This window comes from Globicephala melas, chromosome 12 (genome assembly GCF_963455315.2).
Source record: "Globicephala melas chromosome 12, mGloMel1.2, whole genome shotgun sequence".
NCBI classification, from domain to species: Eukaryota; Metazoa; Chordata; class Mammalia; order Artiodactyla; family Delphinidae; genus Globicephala; species Globicephala melas.
In genome coordinates this window covers 49368961-49396045 of record NC_083325.1, presented here as the reverse complement: position 1 = coordinate 49396045, position 27085 = coordinate 49368961, and the positions used below count along the sequence as shown (strand labels likewise).

General features: G+C 36.4%; 1 protein-coding gene and 1 pseudogene across 26 annotated transcripts in view; both read right to left on the bottom strand.

Moving 5' to 3' along the window:
- LOC138842927 (cell cycle regulator of non-homologous end joining pseudogene) overlaps positions 1 to 7482 on the bottom strand; it is a 43844-nt pseudogene extending 36362 nt beyond the window's left edge.
- NRXN1 (neurexin 1) overlaps positions 1 to 27085 on the bottom strand; it is a 1122745-nt gene that overhangs the window by 130138 nt on the left and 965522 nt on the right. For 16 of the 26 annotated variants that reach the window (XM_060309978.1, XM_060309980.1, XM_060309984.1 and 13 more), the window contains 2 exons: positions 12500 to 12589; positions 10805 to 11124 (listed from right to left, as the gene is read on the bottom strand). In XM_060309978.1, coding sequence (XP_060165961.1) covers positions 10805 to 11124; positions 12500 to 12589 — 410 coding nt within the window. The remainder of the gene's footprint in view (positions 1 to 10804; positions 11125 to 12499; positions 12590 to 27085) is intronic. The other 10 variants (XM_060309991.1, XM_060309992.1, XM_060309994.1 and 7 more) reach the window with 1 other exon arrangement.

Below are 27085 nucleotides of genomic sequence, written 5' to 3'. Positions count from 1 at the left end.
GAAATGGTTGGTTCTTGTTGTACAACTCTGTATCTCTAGGTACCTCACACTCATCCTCAGGAATTCAATACCTTGCAAAGTGCATTTTATATGTTAGGTACACGAAAGATATTTGCTAAGTCATAATTTTAAACAAAAGTATTGCAGATTTATAGGTAACATACATCATGGCTGAAGATAAGTAAGTTAATAAAAACAAATATACACTGCTATGTTTTCATTTGTTTTAATTACCATTTACTATGCTAACGGAGAAACTATTGGTTAACATCGGTGTTATTTGTCTGCTTGAGAGCCTACGTAAAGAGAACAGTGATGATGAGAAGACAGTGAAAACTGTTCGGTTAGTGCTGTATAGGGGCAGATGAATTAACTAGATCTCCTCTTGAGGTTCCAGCCTAACGATGTTAATATATTTTTCTTGTTGGGGAACTTTTCAGTGATGCTAACTGATAAGAAAACCTAATATAGGTACTAAATAATAAAAATTTAAGAAATCATCTACTACCGAAGGCAATCTACAGATTCAGTGCTGTCCCTACCAAATTACCCATGGCATTTTTTCACAGAACTAGAACAAAAAAATTTAAATTTGTATGGAAACACAAAAGACCCCAAATAGCCAAAACAATCTTGAGAAAGAAGAATGGAGCTGGAGAAATCACACACCCTGACTTCAGACTGTATTACAATGCTAGAGTCATCAAAACAGTATGGTACTGGCAGAAAAAGAGACACATAGATCAATGGAACAGGATAGAAAGCCCAGAAATTAACCCATGCACTTATGGTCAAGTAATCTATGACAAAGGAGGCAAGAATATTCAATGGAGGAAGGAGAATCTCTTCAATAAGTGGTGCTGGGGAAACTGGACAGCTACAGGTAAAAAAATGAAATTAGAACACTTCCTAACACCATACACAAAAATAAACTCAAAATGGATTAGAGACCTAAATGTAAGGCCAGACTTAAAACTTAAAACTCTTAAGAGGAAAACATAGGCAGAACACTCTATGACATAAATCACATCAATACATTTTTGGATCCATCTCCTAGAGTAATGGAAATAAAAGCAAAAGTAAACAAATGGGACCTAATTAAACTTAAGAGCTTTTGCACAGCAAAGGAAACCATAAACAAAAGGAAAAGACAACCTACAGAATGGGAGAAGACATTTGCAAATGATGTGACCAACAAGGGATTAATTTCCGAAATATACAAGCAGCTCATACAGCTCCATATTAAAAAAAACAATCAAAAACCAGGCAGAAGGCCTAAATAAACATTTCTCCAAAGAAGACATACAGATGGCCAACAGGCACATGAAAAGATGCTCAACATGGTTAATTATTAGAGAAATGCAAATCAAAACTACAATGAAGTATCACCTCACACTGGTCAGAAAGTACATCATTAAAAAATCTACAAATAACAAATCCTGGAGAGGGTGTGGAGAAAAGGGAACCCTCTTATACTGTTGGTGGGAATGTAAATTGGTGCAGATACTATGGAAAACAGTATGGAGGTTCCTTTAAAAACTAAAAATAGAGTTACCATATGATCCAGCAATCCCACTTCTGGTCATATATCAGGAAAACATGAAAACTCTAATTTGAAAAGACACATGCACCCCAATGTTCATAGTGGCACTATTTATAATAGCCAAGACATGGAAGCAACCTAAATGTCCACTGACAGATGAATGGACAAAGAAAATGCGGTATACATACATACGATGGAATATTACTCAGTCATGAAAAAGAACGAAATAATGCCATCTGCAACAACATGGGTGGACCTAGGGATTATCATACTAAATGATGTAAGTCAGACAGAGAAAGACAAATATCATATGATATCACTTATGTGTGGAATCTATTTAAAGAAGGATACAAATGGACTTATACAAAATAGAAATAGACTCACAGACATAGAAAACAAAATTATGCTTTCCAAAGGGGAAACGGAGGGGGAAGCATAAATTAGAAGTTGAGGATTAACAGATACACACACTATATATAAAAGAGATAAACAAATAAACAACAAGGACCTACTGTATAGCACAGGGAACTATATTCAATATCTTGTAATAACCTATAATGGAAAAAAATCTGAAAAAGCATATATATATACCTACCTACATACATATATATACATATATGTAGTCACTTTTCTGTACACCTGAAACTAACACAACATTGTAAATCAACTCTACTTCAATAAAAAAAAATCATAGAGATTTAAATTTAATCTTGATACTAGTTTATTGAACAATACTTACTGTTTAACATATATCATGAAAGAAGAAAAAGCATTGTTAATAATAAACAGATATTCCTTTGTCCTACAACTGAGACTTGAAATATCAGAAAGGGAGCCAACCTCACCAGTTCTTTCTGAGAAAATGCTCACTGAAATTACTGCCACATATTAATTAGATACAGAGTTTTAAGTCATTCTATTTCCCCCATGGTAATAAAAATGATATCAAAAGAAATTGTATCAAGAATCATAAACCCAACTTGGTCTAACTCACAGCTGGAAGTACTTGAAGTTTTTCATTTCCAAGTTGAAAAAGGAGTATATCGTGACTTTTAAGCTCCTTAATCAAGACACGTTATTGAGGATAGTGATAGAAGTCATATTTGCACTATTCAGTGTCATACTATGAATGAGCTTCTGTCTGAGAACAGCTGGGAAACAGGTATATGAAATTTCTGGGCTGCTCCGTCAACAGTGATTTGAGATTGTGGTGTTGGTGGTGGTGATGGTGGTGATGGTGGGTGGAGGTGAGTAAAACAGCGGATAGTTCTTCACTACCCACTAACAGTGGATAGCGGAGAGTTCTTCATTATGCAGTATATTTAGGGTCCACGGTCCTCTCCCACTAAATGCCAGTGACAACTCTCCCCCTGAATCATTTCCTGCCTCCCACCCCTTCCCACATCCTTGTTCTAGGGGAATGGTGCTGCCTCCTTGTGGAAAACACGTTCAACAGAGAATTCAGCACAGTACATACCACACCATTTGAGTTCTGATTTAGAAACATCCATTCAGAGCTGTTTTCAAGGGCAGAGAAAATATCTTTAAAGGTAAGAAAGATGCTTTAATTTATGCAGTGTACTTGAGGAACGCTTTTCAAACGTAACTATCATTTGTATAATGGTTACATGGGTCAGACATTTTTTTACTTCTCTGTATTTTAGGGTGAACCATAAGAAATTTTCTTTTTTTGGTAATACAAATTGTCAAATAGCAGTAAGTGTATATAGTTCACATACTATACTGACTCATTTAATCCTCACAATAAGCTTATGAAACCAGCATCCCCATTTTATAGATGGGAAACAGAGGTATTGAGAGGCTAACTTGCCTAGGGCACAGAGCCAGTATGTAGGGAAAGTAAGGCTGAGATTTTTTTTTTTTTTTTTTTACGGTACGCAGGTCTCTCACTGTTGTGGCCTCTCCCGTTGCAGAGCACAGGCTCTGGACGCGCAGGCTCAGTGGCCATGGCTAACGGGCCCCGCCGCTCCACGGCATGTGGGATCTTCCCGGACCGGGGCATGAACCCGCATCCCTTGCATCAGCAGGCAGACTCTCAACCAGTGCGCCACCAGGGAAGCCCAAGGCTGACATTTAAGTAGGCATTCAGGCCCCGGGAGTCTTGCCCTTGACCCCTGTGCAATACTGCCCCCTAACAGCCCTTGCCAGTGGTGCTTCTTCAGACTGTCAGCTCTCAGAAGGCAGAATCAGACTGAGAGAGATTGGCAGGAGTATGAAGAAGGGAAATAGGTAGGTGAAAAAAGGAGAGGGCTTTCCAGGCAGAGGACAGAGAGGTGTGAAACAGCGTGACCTCTAGAGGTTTCTGTTAGTAGTTCAACAGGATCAGGGGAAAAGAGTGTGGAGGAGTGGAGATAAAACTTCTAGTGAGGCAGATAGGAGGCCAGCTGTGAACAATGGACCCTGACAACCATCCAAGGAATCTGCTCTTTGTCCTGAATACCTGGATGTATTAAGGCCCATATCTGCATTTTTGAAAGAGCAGCCTGACACCTGGGTGGAGATCATTTGAGCTAGTTTAGAATATGAGAAGTTTGAGCTAGTTTAGAATATGAGAGGGCAGGAAGTGATGAGCTTCTGGACAGAGGACCTATTTAAGGGCAGAGGACCAGATCACCCTAACGTACACTGAAAAGAAGCTGGCTGCATAGCCTTGGGGAAGTTACTTAGTTTCTCTCTGCCTCAATTTTTCTCACGTGTAAAATAACAAGAATAATACCAAGCTGTACTTTCTGAGTCTTCATTTCTTCCTCATTCACATACATCCCTAGAATTTGATTACTCTTCTGATTTAATTAACAAGACACTTATTAGTTAGTGTCTTGTGTCCTTAGGACCACACAGGGCAGGGCATGCAGAGTTCCCGCCCCCCCTCACCCCCAATGTTCTTTCATAATTGATTCCATATCACTAATAACCTTTCCATATCTATTCAGAAAAGATTCCCGTCTTATGCTTCCCCCGCAGCCCCAACGCACAAGCATCCCCTCTCCTCTCTGCTTTATTCCTATAGCACTTGACATCCCATGTATGCTGTTTTAAGGTTTATTGTTCATCTCCCCTAACTAGAATATGAGCGTTGTACAGAAAAATCTAATTTTATTCAATGCTGTATTTCCGGTGACTAGAACATTGCCTGGTATATAGTAAGTGCCTAGCAAACATACGTTAAGTGAATAAATGGATGGATGGGTGGATGGATGGCTACTTTTGTCTAGAACTAGCCTTGTCCAAAGATGTCTCAAAACCAAGGTTGCATCCACCGAGAGCACCTTTTCATCCAGTGAAACCTCCAGGCCCTAAAGAATATGCACTGAACACAATAATTCTTAAAATAAACTCTAAAATGTATATATCCCAGAACTTTTGCTTACCCACAATGAGGGGAAAAACACCTTCTAAACTGAAGTGCTTACCTACATTTAAAATTACAATGAGCTGCACTTTTCTCAGCCAGCGCCATTCTTCTTAGTTTCAGAAGAATATGCCTTTGTATATATTTTCAAATCTACACCCAAGTGTTTTTCTTTTCAGTATGCACTAAAATTTGCAGTAGAAATGTACATTAGTTTAAGTGAATTGAGCAGAATGATTGGACTAGGGAAAATAAAACTAATTATTCATGTCACTAGTACTTTAAAATGCAGAGTAGTTATCAGGAACACACATAATTATAAGTAATGCAGTTATTTTTTTAATAATGAAGCCACAGCTAAGGTTAATTAATACTTTTAATAAAAAAATAAAATTTTGTTCTTTGAAGTTACAATATGTTATTTGTTAGTTTTAGATATTTTTCATGGAAATATGTGTGCACTCTGCTTACATTTTTCAAACAAATAGTATTAATTTTTTATGAGTATCTCCAAAGCCACCAGTAAGCAATAGCAGTGTGTGACACATTCAAACACTCTTTTTTTGCTTGAATCCTAATTGGGATTCTTTTTGGAACATTCCAGAACATTCCATAGGAATCAAATGCCAATGACTTCAGTAGGAGATGAAGATACACGTCCTGACCACCTACCAATGTTTTAAATCCTCAATAGTTCCTTTTCTTGAGTAGGTTTGCTACCTCCACTCTGAAATAAGCCTAACTAGATTGTTCCAATACATTTCATTTATATTTACTGATTCTGCCCCAGTCTACAATTTAATTTCTTACTAAGAATTGCAAACTATAGTCCCTCCAGTCAAAAACCAGAATCTCTCAAAGCCTTATTCTGTCTCCTTTCTCAAGATTTTTTTTTTTTTTTTTGGTACGCGGGCCTCTCACTGTTGTGGCCTCTCCCGTTGCGGAGCACAGGCTCCGGACGTGCAGGCTCAGCGGCCATGGCTCACGGGCCCAGCCTCTCCGCGGCATGTGGGATCTTCCCGGACCGGGGCACGAACCCGTGTCCCCTGCATCGGCAGGCGGACTCTCAACCACTGCGCCACCAGGGAAGCCCCCTTCTCAAGACTTTTGAAATGAGATGAAAAGATTTTTGAAATGAGATGAAAAGAAGATGAAAAAGGCTATGGATTCTTGAAACCAAGTAAGGATACCAGAATCAGCTTCTGCTCTGAATGAAAGGACAGGGCTTCTCTATTTATTATTCTTATGAAGTATGATTTTCTTGCAAAGATAGATTTTATATATGCGGTAAAAGTAGAATGGAATATAATTTATAGACGAAAATGGGATGCTTTTGAGTCAGAAAAGGATACTATTAATAATTACATCGGTACACCAGGTGCACAAGAGGACTATACAGGCCAACTGAGATGCATGCCACACTGTGTACAAGTCAAGGGTGAAATCTATGCTTTATTAAATAAGCATCAGAAGACCTAATTAAGAGTATCATCACTAGAGTCAGTGAAGTTTTAGAGCTGAGTACAATTCAAGAGATTCCTAAACCCACTTATTTTAGAGAGAGCGCAAGGCCAAAGTGCAGCGAGGTTAACCCACCTGTCCAAGTTACACAGAAAAGGTAGGTGGTTGTGTTGAAGTTGGAAACGGGTCTCCTGATTGGCTGTGATCTATTTTACCATACCTCCACTAGGCAAAAGGGATCCATATTGTCTACGGTATGTAAGTAACTTGTAAAATATTCTTGAAGGGAAGAACCACAATATCACAAAATGGGATACAAAGCATAGACCAAAAGAAATTTCACAATCTTGATCTGAAAAGAAATAATTTCCTTTCTTTACAAACCGGCAACCAAAGGGAATGAATATTGCCCTTTGCATGTTGGCGTACTTTTTTTACTCATTTAAGTAAATCTACAAATACATTGTAAGACATTGGCAAATTATTCAGAAGAAGGGGGAACACTCAGCCATCAAAAATCCCAAGAAGCTCTCAGCATCCTGAAGAACTTAATACTGTTAATTATTTGCAAATATTCACTTTCTGAGATTAGCCTTATAGAAAGTCTCTCTTTTTTAGGATGAGTGGGTCTTATGGAAACATTTAGATATTAGATATCATAAGTAAAACAAATTTTTATCAACTTTATATAATCCATATAAAAAGTACTGTTAATATTTTTACATTCACATTTTTTAAAGTCATTTAATCAGAAAGGTTGGTAAATGTCCTCATTATTTCATGACATAGATCATATCTTCCTGAAGTAAACATCAGTCTTAAAATTGATCATCATTCAGAGAAGAAAACCTTTTTTTTTCTTTTTAAAGCATATTTACTTCTAAGTAGGAATGTAAACAGGATCTTATGGGATGACATTTTGTGAATACTCTTTTATATTCTCTGACTCTGTGAAAACTGAAAATTCTCCCCTACTACTTGCCCTGCAGGATGGCTGAACAAACCTCATCTCACCTATCTGAAATGCATCCAATTTAATTCTGCTTGACCAAAAATCTGTTTCCATAGTTCGAAAACATGCAATCACCTTAAAGTACATTGCCATTGTAGCTATTGCTGAGGAAAATACACCTTGATTGAGAAAACAGTCCAGTGTGGCTTTTGAAAAATAAAATGACCCTCCCTGGTACACAATTTGGTAAGGCGGTTGATGAAAGTAGGCAGGTCAAAGGTTACAGTCTTAGAATTAGCATTACAAATCACTTGCATATTTAAATGTCAAGACTTTGACAATTCTAACAAACATTTAAATTCTACATATATCAGTAATCTCTTTGTAGCTGGAGGGCAAGATAAAAATCAACTGTGAAGTAAAGTAAATTTACAACAAATTATTCTGTTACTCAAAAATAAATAATTTGCTTTCTTCCCTAGTAGTTTTTCCCCCATACATTCACATCTTATTACCTGTAATCACAAACATATCCTTTTAAGAGAGAATTTTTTTTTTTGCTGTACGCAGGCCTCTCACTGTTGTGGCCTCTCCCGTTGCTGAGCACAGGCTCCGGACGCGCAGGCTCAGCGGCCATGGCTCACGGGCCTAGCCACTCTGCCGCATGTGAGATCTTCCCGGACGGGGGCACGAACCCGTGTCCCCTGCATCGGCAGGTGGACTCTCAACCACTGCGCCACCAGGGAAGCCCCAAGAGAGAATTTTAAAAACTTTTAGTACAACTTTAAAACACTGTTGTTGAATATTTGTAGTATATTAATCCAAATTATTTAATTGCTGTTATTGGTCTGTTAAAAATCTAAAGATTTAAAATATGTATTTTTTAATGAACCTAGTAATCTTTTATTTAAGTCAATACCTCCTCAAATGAACCAAGTAATTATTAATTGATCAGATCATTTACTTCCATAAACCACTGCTATCTTTAAACATGTTATAGCTTACAGTAAAAGAGACTCTTTTCATTGGCAATTAATGGGCAGTTAACTGTTTTCCTTTCACATTAGTTAATATTATAAAATGCATAAATTTTTAATTTCTTCATTTCTAGGTGTTTAACTTGCAAATGAAATAGCTATTTTACAAATGTTTACTTAAAAAACAATTTCTTAATACATAGCAAGTACTAATTGATAAAAAACATAAAAGTAAGGCTGATAATTCTTTCCTTATTTGGGGATACATCTGGTTTACCTAGTAACTTAAGCAGCTGTGATTTCATTAACGATGAAACAAGACTACTAAGAAAAAAATCTGATCATTTCAAATTTTATTCACAAGAACATTTCTATTTCCGAATGTCCTAGAATGTCCTCTTATGAATTATTTTACATAAAGGAAATAGTCTATCATAGCTCTGTGTTTCATTTTCCTATATCAGATTTGCCTTAATAACCTGCTTATCGTTAAATAAACCATAAACCAATAAACACAATAACAAATCATTAGTGAAGTATTAGAAAAGAATATCAAACGGAGCTGTTGGGCATGCATAAATCTGTCTAAAGACACAAGTCTTTATCCAAGAGGCTAAGTGCAATTACTAACAATCTTATAAACCCAAACAAGACACAGAAAATCAACAAAATGATTTTACTCTAAGCACACATTCTTACTAAAATGTCTATTTCATAAGGGAGGGGCTTTTTGTTTGGTGTTCCTAATGTATCCCCAGCGCCTAGAGCAGTGTATGGCACATGTAGTGTGATCGGTAAATACATATTGATGAACACCCTGTGAGACAGCCCCTTTTACTTTGTGGCCAAATGCAAATTTTAAAAAAGGAGAGAGAAGAAAGAAAAAAGTGATGCATATAGGTGTATAATATGAAATACTACATTTATAAATTTACAGACTTTACAACTTTTTGGTCATCTCTCTTCTTCTAGGACATTTTCTCTTTCGCTATTCTGTTCCTCTCACTCCCTCCTACTCAAAGTAAAAATCAGAATCTATTTTCTTCTTTCTCTGGTAAACATATGTTAATTAGTAGATAGGGTGCTGATCTGAACAGAATTCATCTTCTTTTACTCTCTTTCTAAATGTGACACATGATCTATTTCAAACATTTGAAATAAAAGCAATTTAAAAAATAATTGGTGTCATTCTTGCTTCTTTAGTACGTGGTTTTCTAGAAAAGTAAGAATCATATCTTTGGAAAGCTTTACATGGCACCTACTAGAGACATTCACTAACTACCAAAAACAAAACAAAAGCAAACAGTCAAGTTTGGGCCAAGAAGAACACATAATTCTGAAAGCATTAACAACAGAATATGTACAAAGGCTATAAATGTCAACAGAGATCTAATAGAATTTAATAGAATTTCAACAGCATTCTAAAAGCCTTTATGAAATGTAAGCTCTGAGGCAGGTGTTTTTTTTTTCTCTTCTTCATTGATGTAATGCCAATACTTAAGCCAGTGCCTGACACACAGTAGGCAATCAGTAAGTATATCTTGATGGAATAAATATACTTCCTACTTGTACAAGTGTGACATTTAAAACTTGTTTTTCAAAAATTTTAGACATAAGATTGAAAAATAAGCTCATTGAAGTTAAATATGGGTGAGGGCAGTTAGCTATATAATGTATGAAATATGTTGGCCCAAGACAGTTTTTTTTTTTTTTTTTGCGGTAGGCGGGCCTCTCACTGTTGTGGCCTCTCCCGTTGCGGAGCACAGGATCCGGACGCGCAGGCTCAGCGGCCATGGCTCACGGGCCCAGCCGCTCCGCGGCATGTGGGATCTTCCCAGACCGGGGCACGAACCCGTGTCCCCTGCATCGGCAGGCGGACTCTCAACCACTGCGCCACCAGGGAAGCCCCCAAGACAGTTTTTAAGTACCATATTTTGGGTCTTTGTCCTCAGATAAACTAACAGTGTGTTTTTCCCATAAACAGTAAAATAGTAGACTTATCGTTCACGATGAGAGCCACATGCCTACCAATTCAAAATTTTCAGACTTCAAAATACAATAGAAGTGCTATAGGCAATTTCTTTTTTAAGATGTTCCAATTTGCTTTTATTTTATTTTGATGAAGTGCTGAGCTTGAACAAGGCCTTTCAGATACTTCACTATTTGACTCGTTCATTTAACTTAAAAAGTGAAAGACCTGTGTAATTAGTAGACAATCCCCTCAGCTTGGGCTAGACCAAGGTTATTGAATCAAGACCATCAACTAACCACACACAAACCATCACAAAGCAGTATATATCAATAAAAGTTCACAAACCACAAACCAACAGCATATACACATTTCATCCTCAAACTGAATTCATTATATTAAGCAAGTCTTAAAAAAGCCACAATGCTTGAGATCAGAAATAATCCCATTCTAGAAAAGCCACGTATGCAGAAAAGTCCACTTTCATAATCACAGATCCAGAATGAAGAAATGAAATCTGTGTACTCACCTGGCTAATGGGTTCTTTTGTAGGGGGCTTTCCTCTTCTGGCTGTGCTAGTAGCCAGGGTCGTGGTGGTCTCCATAATTGACGTGGACATCTCTGACTGCATGGCAGTGGCTGTCGACTCAGTTGTCATAGAGGAAGGCACTTCACCAACCAGTCTCACATTTCCCACTATGGCGATGTTGGCATCATTTTCGGCTGCCATATTCAGAACTTTCAAGCCATTGTAGTAAAGCCCAGAGAGCTGACCCTGGAAGGGCTGGCCCTGCTCTTTCCCGCCAATTATTATGGTTGCTTGGCTATTGAAGATTGTGAGCTGACGCCCTGTAAAAATAATATTACATACATGCAAAAATGTTGACTGTGAACTCTACATTCTACAAAGGATGATAAAACAAATCTTTCATGGGGTGGATAATGAGAGCAATAAACTATAAGAGAGGCATTTGACTCATAATTCATTGCTTATAAATGAGGTGTCCATGAAATGCATAATCATTGGCAAATACTTGTAAATTCTCAACTTATTATAAATGTAGTGCTTTTGCTAAAAGACCAATCAAAGGTATGTATTATAAATTAATTTTTAGTGGATTCCTTTCCCCTTTTACCTCAAGACCTTATACTGTTGGTCTCTTAAGTCTGAATTGTTTAATTAAAAATGAGATATTTAATATTTCAAGTATTTGTCATTCTAAAATTACCACTGGTAGAAACTCATCTATAGCAGCTGAAATCTGATTTTAAATTTATGGTAAAAATTTCATAATTCACATAATGGCCACAGGTATCTATATGCTCTTCTTTAGAAATGTGTATTTTTTGAAGGCAATAGTCCATTGTTATTTGAATTATTCTGTTTTCCGGCAAATACACTGAAAAGAAACACATAGTTTACACTGAGCGTGTCAGAGACAAAAAAAAATCCAAAAAGATTTTTCTGATTGGCTTTCAGCAAGTCTATTAAAACAAAACAAAATGAAAAAAAATATAGCTTCAGATGTAAAAAGCAGCTTCAGCAATGATACACAAACCGATGGAGAAATTATGGCACATTTCCATCAAACAGCAATCCTCAGCACAACAGTACCAATATCATCAAATTGAGTATCCAGTTTTAGCAGATTGCTCTCTGTTCATAAAAAGCATGCACACAACTTTAAGTTCAGTTTTAATTAGGGCTTGTTCCCAAATGCTCTTAGAAGGTTGCAAACGTTAAAGGGACTTCATTTTGACTGGCAATCCATATTGCCCACTATTTAAGATGCCTAGAGTTTAAACCAAGAGTTTTTTTGTTGTTGTTTTTTTCAGGACCATAATGAAGATATCAGAACTACATATATTTTAGTTAATAATTTAGAGGCTGGAACATGTAATATAATCTATAAATGATTTATCATTTTGGGTTAATGCTTGCTGTGAGTACCTTCATAGATTGAGTTAGTGGATTATATTTAACAGTCCCTTTAACCTTAAGTTAACAGGGTAAGATTATTAAACAGCTGGTACGTCTAAAAATGTATAGAAATTATTATACAAGGAATGCAAATATTACTATCTACATTTTACTGTTTTAAATTTGTTTTTAATTTAGTTTTACGGAAAATTTATTTTTTATGTTTATTAGTGTTACAATGAAGTACTACTTGGTTATGTTCAAATTATTTTTTTATTTGAAGTTTTAATCAATGTTTTTTACCTTTGTCGAGTAGCCATTCATCAACTACTCGACCAAGTCGATATGGAATTCGCTGTCTAGCAATCGCCAGGCGCTCGTTATCATTGTTTCCTTTAAAGTTTAAAGAGACATTTCATTGGTTAAAATCTGTAAGGTCAAAGGTTAAAAGTTAATACTTAAAGCTTGAGCTATACAGTTGCCACATGATTTTTTTGAAATTTGGAATTTTAAAAAGTTCTACCTAGAACATTTCATGTTTCAGACTTGTCATTCATTCATTTATTTTATTTTAGCAAACAAAATTATTCCTATGTTAATTGAAAATTAGAAATCTGCATTTGAGCTAGGTTATTAAAACTTATGTTATAGACAGACCCGAACAACCAATTTAAACAGCAAATAATAGCTTTACAAAAAAATGAACATTGATCTCAGGGTTTTGTCTTTTTGATGTTTCTTATTAACTAGTTAAACATGTTCAGGTGAAACAGGTTTAAGTTTTCAAAATACATTCAATCTCTCCTTATTCCAGATTAGTAATTTATGAACACCAAACTTAATACCATCTTCGGCACACTGAAGCATCTAAAATAGGCCTAGCATACTTTATGTCCTATTCAGAAAAGAGAAATTCTTATTCATCTCATTTAAGGAAACCACAAAGTCTGAATAGTTCTTGTATATTCCACACAAATTGGTTTATCAACCACTTGGACATCACAAGGGAATACATCTTGCATCATCAAATATGTTATGATAGGAAAAGGCTTTGACAAAAGTGACTTTGAGTGTCCTTCAGTTTCATTTAAAACTCGACAGATTGAGGCGTATGACATTTGAAAAAAATTATGTGCTCAAATATTTGCTTTTTATTAAACTATTCTAAAGAAGGCATGATAACTTCAGGAACAAATACAAGCCACAACAGTGGTCCCTATTCATAGCTCTAAACTAAGTGGGAGCCTTGATTCTTTGAATAAAAAAATTATCTGATAAAAACATAGTTTAAATTGACCTTGAATAATGCTTGCAAATAGATGACTGTTTTCTTGATCTATGAAGCACTTAGGAAGAATCTAGACTGCCATCTCAGCACTCAATCGTGTATATTGCCAGAAGCTTTTCTATTCTATGAAAATTAACTAATGTGGAGTTTTGAACTAAGACATTTTGGTAATAGCTCACGTGAGGACTCAGAGGTGAAAGAAATGGTGAATGGTGGGTAGTACTGCCCACAAGAAAAGACTGGAGCATTTTACTAGGGAAGATAAAAGATACATTTTTCTCAGATTTAGAATAATTAACAAATGTTTTCTTAGGCTAGTTTTATTCATATACTATACTTACCACAATAAACCCACCATATTAGTCACACACTTTTAGAGAAAGAGAAAAGAACTATCATTTAGACCTTATCAATTTGTCCTTTGAAGTTTTATATGACTGAAAATATTTCATACATTAGTATTTAATTGAAAATGTAAATACCAAAGTGGAACCAAATATATAGTTTAATAAAAACATTGATATCTAGCTCTCTGTAGTATGAAATTATTAAAAGGTTATAGTATTTTATCCTATGGGAACACATTTTTGGTATACTGATAATTTTTTTAAAAGGATAAAATAGCATGAATTCCAAGCCTATCTTTGTTTTCAAGAAGTGTGTACATTTTACGTTCTCTGTTGTGTGCTTGTATACATATATCAATATATTTGGAAAAAGATACTAAAATTTAGTATTACTTGTCTTATGGCAGCATGATTCTTGATGAATATGTATTTTGGCTTCTATGTGATTTATGTAATGAACATGTTTATGTACATAATTTGATAAGCAAATTAAATACTTTCAAAAACACATTCCCTTTGCTCTATGGACTTGTTTGCAGAGCAACACTCATACCAATTTACACTATTATACCTCTCCTGACAACTTTACAATTATGTGGCCCCTTGTGCTGTTTTTCATGCTAGAGTGTTCCCATCATCAGAAATGATCTATTTCCTCAGACACCGCCCAAATCTAGGCTGCAAATCACCTCTTGCCCAATTACTACTACAATATAATAACAGACATCTCTGCATCCTCTCCACAGCAATCCCACCCATTCTCCACAGGTCAGCCAACACCCTATCAGGCCGCTTGTCTATTATAACCCTCCCATTGCCTTCAGGATAAAATCTCGACCACCTGATGAGGCTTATGATGACTTCCGTGATCTGGTCTCTTCCCACCTCCCCTGCCCCATCTCATGGCTGTCACTGTCTTGCTCTCCTCTTTCCATCCTCATGAGAATTCTTTCAATTCTTCTAAAGCCCTCCTTTTACCTCTGGACTTTTGCACTTGTACTCTCCTCTACTTGCAAGATTTTCCTCACTCCCATCCCATCCCATCCTCACCTTTCCTTAGCCAAACATGACTCATTAATGGAGTCTTCTTGGCAGGAACACTATTTCCTCAGGAGGTCTTCCCTGATGTCCCCAAGTTAAATTAGGACACCTGAATATATGCTTTCCTGACACCTGATACATGCTCTTTTGAAACAAGCACTGACCCTGTAATTGCATATTCAATTAATATTTTCTCTCTGAACTCTGAAATTCCATGAGGTCAGGTATTATGTGTAGTGTTTATTGTTGTATTCTCAGTGTTTGCACAATATCTGTCATAGAACCTCCTATGAAATATCTGTAGAATGAAGTAGCAAAGGAAATCTTGTTTTAAATTCTGATAGCTTCTGTGGCACCATTATCTCATCTCCACAGGCTAAAAACATTCAGAGGAAAGCAAATACTTGTGCCAGAGGATAGATCACATGTAGCTAAGCCTCCCTTTGTACTTTCCAAAGGAAACATCAAATATTTCAATTATAATTTTATGTCTTTAATATCACTGATTTGAACATCCATACAATCAGTTCATTATTTTTTTTATAATAACTGCCCTGTGCCACAAAACGGATAAACATAGTTATTATTAGTAGGGAAAGTAGAGAGAAAAGTCTTAAATAATACAGCTGGAGGAAATGGAAGCCTTTTGAATGATTTTGAAAAGAGTACATAAAAATGCAAGAATACATATACACCCACACGCATACAGACATACAATTTGCCCTCATACCTTTAACTGGCACTCACAGAACAATTAACATGATCGATATGGTATGATTTAAATCAACAATAGTTTCTGAAGATTCTTGAGACTCAGCTAAAAAGAGAACCTACACTGCATTCCCAATGAATAACAAAGAGGTGATCTAACAACAACAAGAAAAAAATAAGAGTGGGCAGCAGAGATAGGTATAAAAAGACACACTAATTTTTAAGACAGATACCCACACAAATGGGCTCATACAATCCCATAACCCACAGATTTCAGATGTCTTCTAGTCGAGAGTATTTTTTTAATTGAAATATTTGATTTTGAAATCCAAGGACAGACTTTATTCTTAGTTGGCATAATGGATAGGAAATCAGATGGCGTTTACTTCAGTATATGTTGACTTTATTCTCCAAATCCTTTGTTTTTCTACTAGAATATAAAACTAATAACTTTTCTTGTGACAAAATTGTATATAGGGGCTTCCCTGGTGGCGCAGTGGTTAAGAATCCGCCTGCCAATGCAGGCGACATGGGCTTGAGCCCTGGTTCGGGAAGATCCCACATGCCACGGAGCAACTAAGCCCGGGTGCCACAACTACTGAACCTGAACTCTAGAGTCCACAAGCCACAACTACTGAGCCTGCATGCCACAACTACTGAAGCCCAAGTGCCTAGAGCCTGTGCTCTGCAACAAGAGGAGCCACCACAATGAGAAGCCCACACACTGCAACGAAGAGTAGCCCCTGCTCGCCACAACTAGAGAAAGCCTGCACACAGCAACGAAGACCCAACACAACCAAAAATAAATTTTTTAAAAAATTGTATATAAGTACATTATCAACAAACAAAGGCACATCTAAATAGAGTGACAATGTCTTCCTAACAGATGATTCCCAAACCCCTCTTAGTATTGGGTACAAAATAGCTCCGATTGTTTAAGTTCACCAGGAATAAGCCCACAATTTGCCTCTACTTCATGATTTTCATTAACAAGCTGCACATGGAAAGGCATAAATGAAGTACATTATTTTAAGAAAATGCCCTAAAAGCATTTCATTCCTTTACAAATTCATGGTGATATGTTATTTATAACATATCCAATAACTCTGCATGATTGTATTCATTTTATTTAATCCTGTCCTTACTTTGATATGCTTCTAAAATTTTACATGCAATATAAAGGACATAAAACAACCCATTTGATCAGGAAAGGTCAAAGATAAATATAATTTCTGATGACCTTTACTTTTCTTTGGAAAGTGTTGGGATCTGATACCAAGCATGCTGGGATGTAGAAACACTACATGGATTTTCTTTGGACAGTCAAATGTTGCAGGCTTATACAGATAGAAGAGGTTAAAAACAAGGCAAGTGTACCTGAAAACTGAAATCAAATGAAAGGCGAGAAACTATTTTCAACTTCAAGTATCCTAAATCAGAGGTAAGGATAAAGCAGTAATGACCCACTTGTCAAAGACCAATTCATTTTGGAATTATAAAAAGTGTCCAAGTAGAGTTTCAACTTTTTAAAAAGCATGCAAATCAACTACAATAATCTACTGAATACACGAATTAGGTTTATAAAGCCAGAGCTTCTCACTGAATAAAGGATAATAATTTAGTTGCATACTTCCTTTACCCCAATAAAAGTGGAATGAGGTTTTTCTTTTGATTTACTTTCTTTTTCCTCCAGTTAATTTTATGTGGGTTAAAATTGTTGTTACCTCCACTGAAAATGTCACCAGCAACATACATGTCTCTGCTGAAGTAATTTTCAAACAATAAAACGGTATGTAAAATTTGGTTTACTTTTCATTTTGAAGGATTCAGTAATTTTTTTAATTAATAAATTTTTTAAAAATTAAATATAATTGATATATAACATTATATCAGTTTCAAGATTCAGTATTTTTGACAAGAAGCAGGACCCATCTAGTAACACTACTACCAATTGATAGGTTCTAGCTCTAATTGGTGTGGCCATTTGGGTATAAGGTACTGTACATAATGGATATTTCGAACAAGGTTCCACAGGTGGAGAATAAGACGGAAAATCTGATAATTCATACTTAAAAGTGTAGCACCCTCAATTTTGATTGAATTCAGGATAGTTTTACTTTCCCACCTAACCGATAATATTTGGTCACACTACAGTATATTAATTTTTTATAAATCAGTAGACTTCAAGGAAACAAGAGTAATTTCAAAGAATCAAGGTAAGCAGCAAGGAGTAATAAAACTCAAATCCTTGAATTGGAGTTAAATTTCATGGTGGTACTCAGAAAACAAAGGGAAATAAAATTGTAATCATATTTTTATGACTATTGGTCAGTAGAGACAAGCTATATGAACTTCGCTAACACATATTTTTCTCCTCTCATTTTCACAGATCTCCCCTGATGTGTAATTTCTCTTCAGAAATAAAAGTGGCAGTTTTGATAAGACATAGTAATATACTTGGAAAACAATAAGGAAAAGCAACTTTATGAACCCAACATTTGTTCAGAATAATCTGAAAGTGAAAACAAAGATACTCTCTTCTTCTGAAGGTTTCCTGTTTCCTCTTTTTTAAGGCTAGGAAAGGAAACACAAAAGGGTTCTTAAATGCTGTACATACTTCCAGAGAAGATTAGGAGTCTGTTTGTAGACTTTTTGTTTTTAAATGAGAACATGGCATTTGGCTGTGCCTAGGCCCATAAAGCAAAGTAAAAGTTTAACAAAGTTTTGCAAAATTACTCTAGTTTTAAAAGCAGCATTATCACATTATTTCCAACTACATGCTGTACGAATAGTTGTTGTACAAACCATACAATACAGTAATATCTAATTTAGCTGGCAAGGCTCCAAATAAGTAGATTTTGAACACTATTGACACTCCTCAAGGGGCAAAGTTGTGAAAAAAATATAGCTGTTTTAATGAAAATATCTGTTCTATGTATTACATGATTTGCTGTATCGTTAAGATATGTACATAACAAACATTTGGCTCCTGCCTACTTCGCCAGTTTCATCTTGAACCATTTATTTCTAACTCTTTAAATTCTAGTCACTGTGGACTTCTTTCAAATTCTGCAACCAAGCTAATCCTCTTCGAAGGTGCCATTCACCGTGCTTTGCAAATTTCCTGCATTTCTGTGTACACCTCAACACTCCCACCCATCCCAACATGCACACAGACACAGACATCTGAGTCTGGCCAACTTATTTCTTCTTTTGATATTAGCTTATATGATTCTCAGGAAAGCATGTTCTGGATCCCTCCACCAAATTAACCTAGAGCCTTCCATTGTGCATCCTTGTAACACTTAGTAGCAGTAACTGTAATTGTGATGAAATGGTTTCATGTAACTGATTCTAGATTACGGGTTCCTTGCAAGTAAGGACTATGTGTGGTCCATCTGTTCACTGTTTTATATACATACCTATATATATATTTGAAAATACACAAAGTGAATTTTACTTGGACTTCATATTGCCTTTTTTTCTTCCTTGCTCACCTCTTATCTCTGCTCTCATGCCACTCATTGATAGCCCAAGGCATGCATCCATGTCTACTCTTCCTAGACATATCTCATGTACCCAAAAGACTTCACTTTCCTTCTCTAGTTCCAATAGTCAAATCCTTTGTTTCTTTAGTACAGCTTAGCTATACATTAGGAAAGCAATCTGACTCAATGAAGTTAACACATAAGCACTGTGTACTCAAAGTACTGTTTCAGGTATACATCAATACATCTCATAGAAACTATTATTAAAGGGTTTAGATTTTGGCTGGGGAGTCAAGGGCCAAAATGAGGAAAGTTAAATGGAAGCTCAAGATAATAGATAACTATGCATACGTATAAATTAACCACTGCTTGAATTGTAGTTGCCACAGAAGTTCAGACAGGGCATTGGATTAGAACAGACAAAGGTGTGATAGAACCCAAAGAATTTTACCTAGATCACAAGCAGTCTAAGTTTTATTGAAATAAAAATCAGATAAAAATGTGTTGTAATGTGGATATTAACACCCCAAAAGTTGATAATTGATTATTCTGTTTAATTTCATAAAGCTCTACACGCCTACCTCTATTTTTTAAGTAAATATATTCTCTAAAAGAATATATTTTGACTCAAACTAATTGCAGATACAAATAAAAATGGTTAAAAATACATATGCCATGCAAAGTGAAACTTGTAATACACACAATGTTAAAACTATTGAATAAAATACTATGCTATCTCTTTGGTGGGGCTAATGGCAGACTCTGGGAGGGCTCACACCAAGGAGTACTTCCCAGAACTTCTGCTGCCAGTGTCCTTGTCCCCACGGTGAGCCAAGGCCACCCCCCACCTCTGCAGGAGACTCTCCAACGAAAAGCATGTGGGATCTTAGTTCCCACACCAGGTATCGAACCTGCACCTCCTTTAGTGGAAGCGTGGAGTCTTAACCACTGGACTGTCAAGTTTGATGGTTCTGCTGACGATCCAGTGGGGATTCCCAAGCTGAAGAAACTGCTGGCTGGCCACTGTGGGCTGGAACTCTGGCACTCAGAAGTGAGTTGCCAACCAGAGGGCAGACAGCAGAGGCAAGAAGAACTACAATCCCGCAGCCTCTGGAATAAAAACCATATTCACAGAAAGACAGACAAGATGAAAAGGCAGAGGGCTATGTACCAGATGAAGGAACAAGATAAAACCCCAGAAAAACAACTAATGAAGTGGAGATAGGCAACCTTCCAGAAAAAGGATTCAGAATAATGATAGTGAAGATGATCCAGGACCTTGGAAAAAGAATGGAGGCAAAGATGGAGAAGATGCAAGAAATGCTTAAGAAAAACCTAGAAGAATTAAAGAACAAACAGAGATGAACAACACAATAACTGCAATGAAAACTACACGAGAAGGAATCAATAGCAGAATAGCTGAGGCAGAAGAACGGATAAGTGACCTGGAAGACAGAATGGTGGAATTCACTACTGTGGAACAGAGAGAAGAAAAAACAATGAAAAGAAATGAAGACAGCCTAAGAGACCTCTGGGACAACATTAAACACAACAACATTCGCATTATAGGGGTCTCAGAAGGAGAAGAGAGAGAGAAAGGACCAGAGAAAATATTTGAAGAGATTATAGTTAAGAACTTCCCTAACATGGGAAAGAAAATAGCCACCCACGTCAAGAAAGCGCAGAGAGTCCCGTACAATATAAACCCTAGAAGAAACATGCCGAGACACATAGTAATCAAATTGACAAAAATTAAAGACAAAGATAAATTATTGAAAGCAGCAAGAGAAAAATGACAAATAACATACAAGGGAACTCCCATAAGGTTAATAGCTGATTTCTCAGCAGAAGCTCTACAAGCCAGAAGGGAGTGGCATGATATACTTAAAGTGATGAAAGAGAAGAACCTACAACTAAGATTACTCTACCCAGCAAGGATCTCATTCAGAGTCGATGGAGAAATCAAAAGCTTTACAGACAAACAAAAGCTAAGAGAATTCAGCACCACCAAACCAGCTCTACAACAAATGCTAAAGTAACTTCTCTAAGTGGGAAACACAAGAGAAGAAAAGGACCTACAAAAACAAACCCAGGGGCTTCCCTGGTGGCGCAGATGGTTGAGAGTCCGCCTGCCGATGCAGGGGACACCGGTTCGTGCCCCGGTCCAGGAAGATCCCACATGCCGCGGAGTGGCTGGGCCTGTGAGCCATGGCCACTGAGCCTGCGTGTCCGGAGCCTGTGCTCCACAACGGGAGAGGCCACAGCAGTGAGAGGCGTGCGTACCGCAAAAACAAAAAACAAAAAACAAAAAACAAACCCAAAACAATTAAGAAAATGGTCATAGGAAAATACATATTAATAATTACTTTAAATGTGAATGGATTAAATGCTCCAACCAAAAGACACAGGCTTGCTGAATGGATACAAAACAAAACTCATATATATTGCTGTCTACAAGAGACTCACTTCAGACCTAGGGACACATACAGATTGAAAGTGAGGGGATGGAAAAATATATCCCATGCAAATGGAAATCAAAAGAAAGCTGGAGTAGCAATACTCATATCAGATAAAATAGACTTTAAAATAAAGAATGTTACAACAGACAAGGAAGGCGAGTACATAATGATCAAGGGATCAATCCAAGAAGATATAACAATTCTAAATATATATGCACCCAATATAGGAGCAACTCAATACATAAGGCAACTGCTAACAGCTATAAAAGAGGAAATCGACAGTAACAAAATAATATTGGGGGGCTTTAACACCTCAGTTACACTAATGGACAGATCATCCAAAATGAAAAAAAAATACGGAGACAGAGGCTTTAAATGACACAATAGACCAGATAGATTTCATTGATATTTATAGGAAATTCCACCCCAAAACAGCAGATTACACTTTCTTCTCAAAGGTGCATGGAACATTCCCCAGGATAGATCATATCTTGGGTCACAAATCAAGCCTCAGTAAATTTAAGAAAATTGAAATCATAACAAGCATCATTTATGACCACAATGCTATGAGATTAGAAATCAATTACAGGGAAAAAAACGTAAAAAACACAAACACATTGAGGCTAAACAATATGTTACTAAATAACCAGGAGATCACTGAAGAAATCAAAGAGGAAATCAAAAAATACCTAGAGAAAAATGACAATAAAAACACGACGATCCAAAACCTATGGGATGCAGCAAAAGCAGTTCTAAGAGGGAAGTTTATAGCTATACAAGCCTACCTCAAGAAACAAGAAAAATCTCAAATAAACAATCTAACTTTACACCTAGAGGAACTAGAGAAAGAAGAACAAACAAAACCCAAAGTTAGCAGAAGGAAAGAAATCATAAAGATCAGAGCAGAACTAAATGAAATAGAAACAAAGAAAACAATAGCAAAGATCAATAAAATTAAAAGCTGATTCTTTGAGAAGATAAACAAAATTGATAAACCATTAGACAGACTCATCAAGAAAAGGAGGAAGAGGACTCAAATCCCTAAATTTAGAAATAAAAAAGGAGTAATTACAACAGACACCGCAGAACTACAAAACATCCTATGAGACTACTACAATCAACTGTGTGCCAATAAATGGACAACCTGGAAGAAATGGACAAATTCTTAGAAAGGTATAACCTTCCAAGACTGAACCAGGAAGAAATAGAAAATATGAACAGACCATTCAAAAGTAATGAAATTGAAACTGTGATTAAAAATCTTCCAACAAACAAAAGTCCAGGACCAGATGGCTTCACAGGTGAATTCTATCAAACATTTAGAGAAGAGCTAACACCCATCCTCCTCAAACTCTTCCAAAAAATTGCAGAGGAAGGAACACTCCCAAACTCATTCTATGAGGCTATCATCACCTTGATACCAAAACCAGACAAAGATACTACAAAAAAAATAAATAAAATTACTGACCAATATCACTGATGAATATAGATGCAAAAATCCTCAACAAACTACTAGCAAACAGAATCCAACAACACATTAAAACGATCATACACAAATGATCAAGTGGGATTTATCCCAGGGAGGCAAGGATTCTTCAATATAAGCAAATCAAACAATGTGATACACCATATTAACAAACTGAAGAATAAAATCCATATGACCATCTTAGTAGATGCAGAAAAAAGTTCTGACAAAATTCAACACCCATTTATGATAAAAACTCTCCAGAAAGTGGGCTTAGAGGGAACCTACCTCAACATAATAAAGGCCATATACGACAACCCCACAGCAAACATCATTCTCAATGGTGAAAAACTGAAAGCATTTCCTCTAAGATAAGGAACAAGACAAGGATGTCTACTCTCACCACTGCTATTCAACATAGTTTTGTAAGTCCTAGCCATGGCAATCAGAGAAGAAAAAGAAATAAAAGGAATACAAATTGGAAAAGAAGAAGTAAAACTGTCACTGCTTGCAGATGACATGATACTACACATAGAGAATCCAAAAAATGCCACCAGAATACTAGAGCTAATCAGTGAATTTGGTAAAGTTGCAGGATACACAATAAATGCACAGAAATCTCTTGCATTCCTATACACTAATGATGAAACATCTGAAAGAGAAATTAAGGAAACACTCATATTTACCATTGCAACAAAAAGAATAAAATACCTTGAAATAAACCTACCTAGGGAGACAAAAGACCTGTATGCAGAAAACAATAAGACACTGATGAAAGAGATTAAAGATGATGCCAACAGATGGAGAGATATACCGTGTTCTTGGATTGGAAGAATCAATATTGTGAAAATGACTATGCTACCCAAAGCAAGCTACAGATTCAATGCAATCCCTATCAAATTACCAATGGCATTTTTTACAGAAGTAGAATAAAAAAACCTTAAAATTTGTATGGAAACACAAAAAATCCCGAAGCCAAAGCAGTCTTGAGGGAAAAAAAACGGAGCTGGAGGAATCAGACTCCCTGACTTCAGACTATACTACAAAGCTACAGTAATCAAGACAATATGGTACTGGCACAAAAACAGAAATATAGATCAATGGAACAAGATAGAAAGCCCAGAGATAAACCCACGCACCTATGGTCAACTAATCTATGACAAAGGAGGCAAGGATATACAATGGAGAAAAGACAGTGTCTTCAACAAGTGGTGCTGGGAAAACTGGACAGCTACATGTAAAAGAATGAAATTAGAACACTCCCTAACACCAAACACAAAAATAAACTCAAAATGGATTTGAGACCTTAATGTAAGACCGGACACTATAAAACTGTTAGAGGAAAACATAGGAAGAACACTCTTTGACATAAATCACAGCAAGATCTTTTTTGATCCACCTCCTAGAGTAATGGAAATAAAAACAAAAATAAACAAATGGGACCTAATGAAACTTCAAAGCTTTTGAACAGCAAAGGAAACCGTAAACAAGACGAAAAGACAACCCTCAGAATGGGAGAAAATATTTGCAAACGAATCAACGGACAAAGGATTAATATCCAAAATATATAAACCGCTCATGCAGCTCAATACTAAAGAAACAAACACCCCAATCCAAAAATAGGCAGAAGACCTAAATAGCCATTTCTCTAAAGAAGACATACAGATGGCCAAGAAGCACATGAAAAGCTGCTCAACATCACTAATCATTAGAGAAATGCAAATCAAAACTACAATGAGGTATCACCTCACACCAATTAGAATGGGCATCATTCTACAAATCTACAAACAACAAATGCTGGAGAGGGTGTGGAAAAAAGGGAACCCTCTTGCACTGTTGGTGGGAATGTAAATTGATACAGCCACTATGGAGAACAGTATGGAGGTTCCTTAAAAAACTAAAAATAGAATTACCATATGACCCAGCAATCCCACTACTGGGCATATACCCAGAGAAAACCATAATTCCAAAAGACACATGCACCCCAACGTTCACTGCAGCACTATTTACAATAGCCAGGTCATGGAAGCAACCTAAATGCCCAACGACAGACGAATAGATAAAGAAGTTGTGGTACATATATACAATGGAATATTACTCAGCCATAAAAAGGAACAACATTGATTCTTTTGTTGAGATGTGGATGGATCTAGAGACTGTCATACAGAGTGAAGTAATTCAGAAAGATAAAAACAAATATCGTATATTAACACATGTATGTGGAACCTAGAAAAATGGTACACATGAACCGGTTTACAGGGCAGAAGTTGAGACACAGATATAGAGAACAAATGTATGGACACCAAGGGGGTAATGCCGCGGGGTGTGGGGTTTGTGGTGGGATGAATTGGGTGATTGGGATTGACATGGATACGCTGATGTGTATAAAATTGATGACTAATAAGAACCTGCTCTATAAAAAAATAAATAAAATACAAAAATTATTTAAAAAACACTATGCTCGTTGGCAAGAATTTGAGGGCAATATGCTATAATGAAAATATTTGTGTTAGGATGGAGGGATCATGAGTGATCTTTTTCAAATTTTAATTTAATATTATTGATACTGTATTTATAGGTATTCCAATTTTGCTCCCACCATTTCTTAAACAAAAAAGAAGCTTTTTCTACAAATTAAATGTAGTGCCTTAATTCAATGTTATAGCAAGAGAGGGTGGCACACCCAAGTGCCCTGTCAGTCAGCCCACTTATACAGCTAGAAAGAGGACTCAAGTAGGGTAATGCTATATTCGTGACTTATGCTTCAGAAGCCACTCCAGCTCCTTCTGTGAAACAGCAGGCCTTTGTATCCAGTTAAACAATATCTTCATATGAGACTGCTGTGATGCTGGGCATGGAAAGCCACGTCTACTGCAGAGTTCAACAGTGCTTTGGGGAAGAAATTAGAAGCTAAGTGCATTTCTAACTGGCTTAAGAAATTTCTCCCTTCATGTCCCTCTGTTATGTGGAACTACATTAAGAGATCTAGTGTGCCTTTATACAAAGATTTCTAAGAGCATGTGCTCCTATTAGCTACTTACATTCAAAAATTTTATTTTGGATATTGTTCCATCAGAAGAATTAGAAATAAAGGTAATCTTGTGAACTTTGGATGTCACTGCCTGTAGGTAATATTTACAGGTTCTTCCCTAAGCCTTCTAGGCTGTTGGGTTCCTAATGCAAAAAACACTGAAGTATCATATCAAAAACCAGCAGCGAGAAATGAAAAGCAACAGGGACAAGCAGATAAGAAAATACAGAACGTACTCTGATAAATTAGAGGTCATATTCTGTTATCACGCATACTAAAGAGTTCTTTTGTGGTAGCCGTGTAGCATTTAACACAGAAGAATGGTTTAACAGCTACAAAAACAGACAGGGCCACTGATGGGTATCACTCAGTTGTGAGACTAAGAAAAATGAAATGCAAGAACAGACCCACAGTACCTTACAAATGGCATTTTGCCATTTTCCCAGATATGAGAATCTTAAGCCCTTTCTAAATCAACATTTAGGCTTATTCTACACAATAGGAACTCATATATATTCTAAGACTTCTTTTCCCAGTTCTTGATTTCTGAAAGTCAGAGAATTATGTGGTACAGCTGGATTTTCTACCTCCTCATACCAACTTTGACTTTTAGTGTATTCCTCTTAATATTTAGACTGGTCTATGAAAGAGGAAATAAGTAAATGTCTCCTACATGGTCTGATATAGCCCGTAAATGGTACTGAGAAAGTTCCTTATCCTCCAGTGAAGAAAAGTAAGTCTGATTACTACTGCATTCTAACCTCATTTTCAATGGACTTCAATCTCTCTCCTCTACTTGTAATTGGAAGGCAGGAAGATTTTTTTCAATTAGAAAGATGGGGTTTGTCAACTGCACACAAATTATTTACGATTAACTGCCCTGGAAGTGCAAAGGATAGGCTGAGATACAGCTGTTGAATCAAGGCCAGCCTCTTCAGTTTCATAGAATGTAAAACCTCTTACATAAAACAACCAGCTTTTTCTTTTGTAGACAAATGAAGCACTATGCATTTGAACTAAAAACCCTAAAATAACTTTCCTCCAGTAAAATTTTGTTTT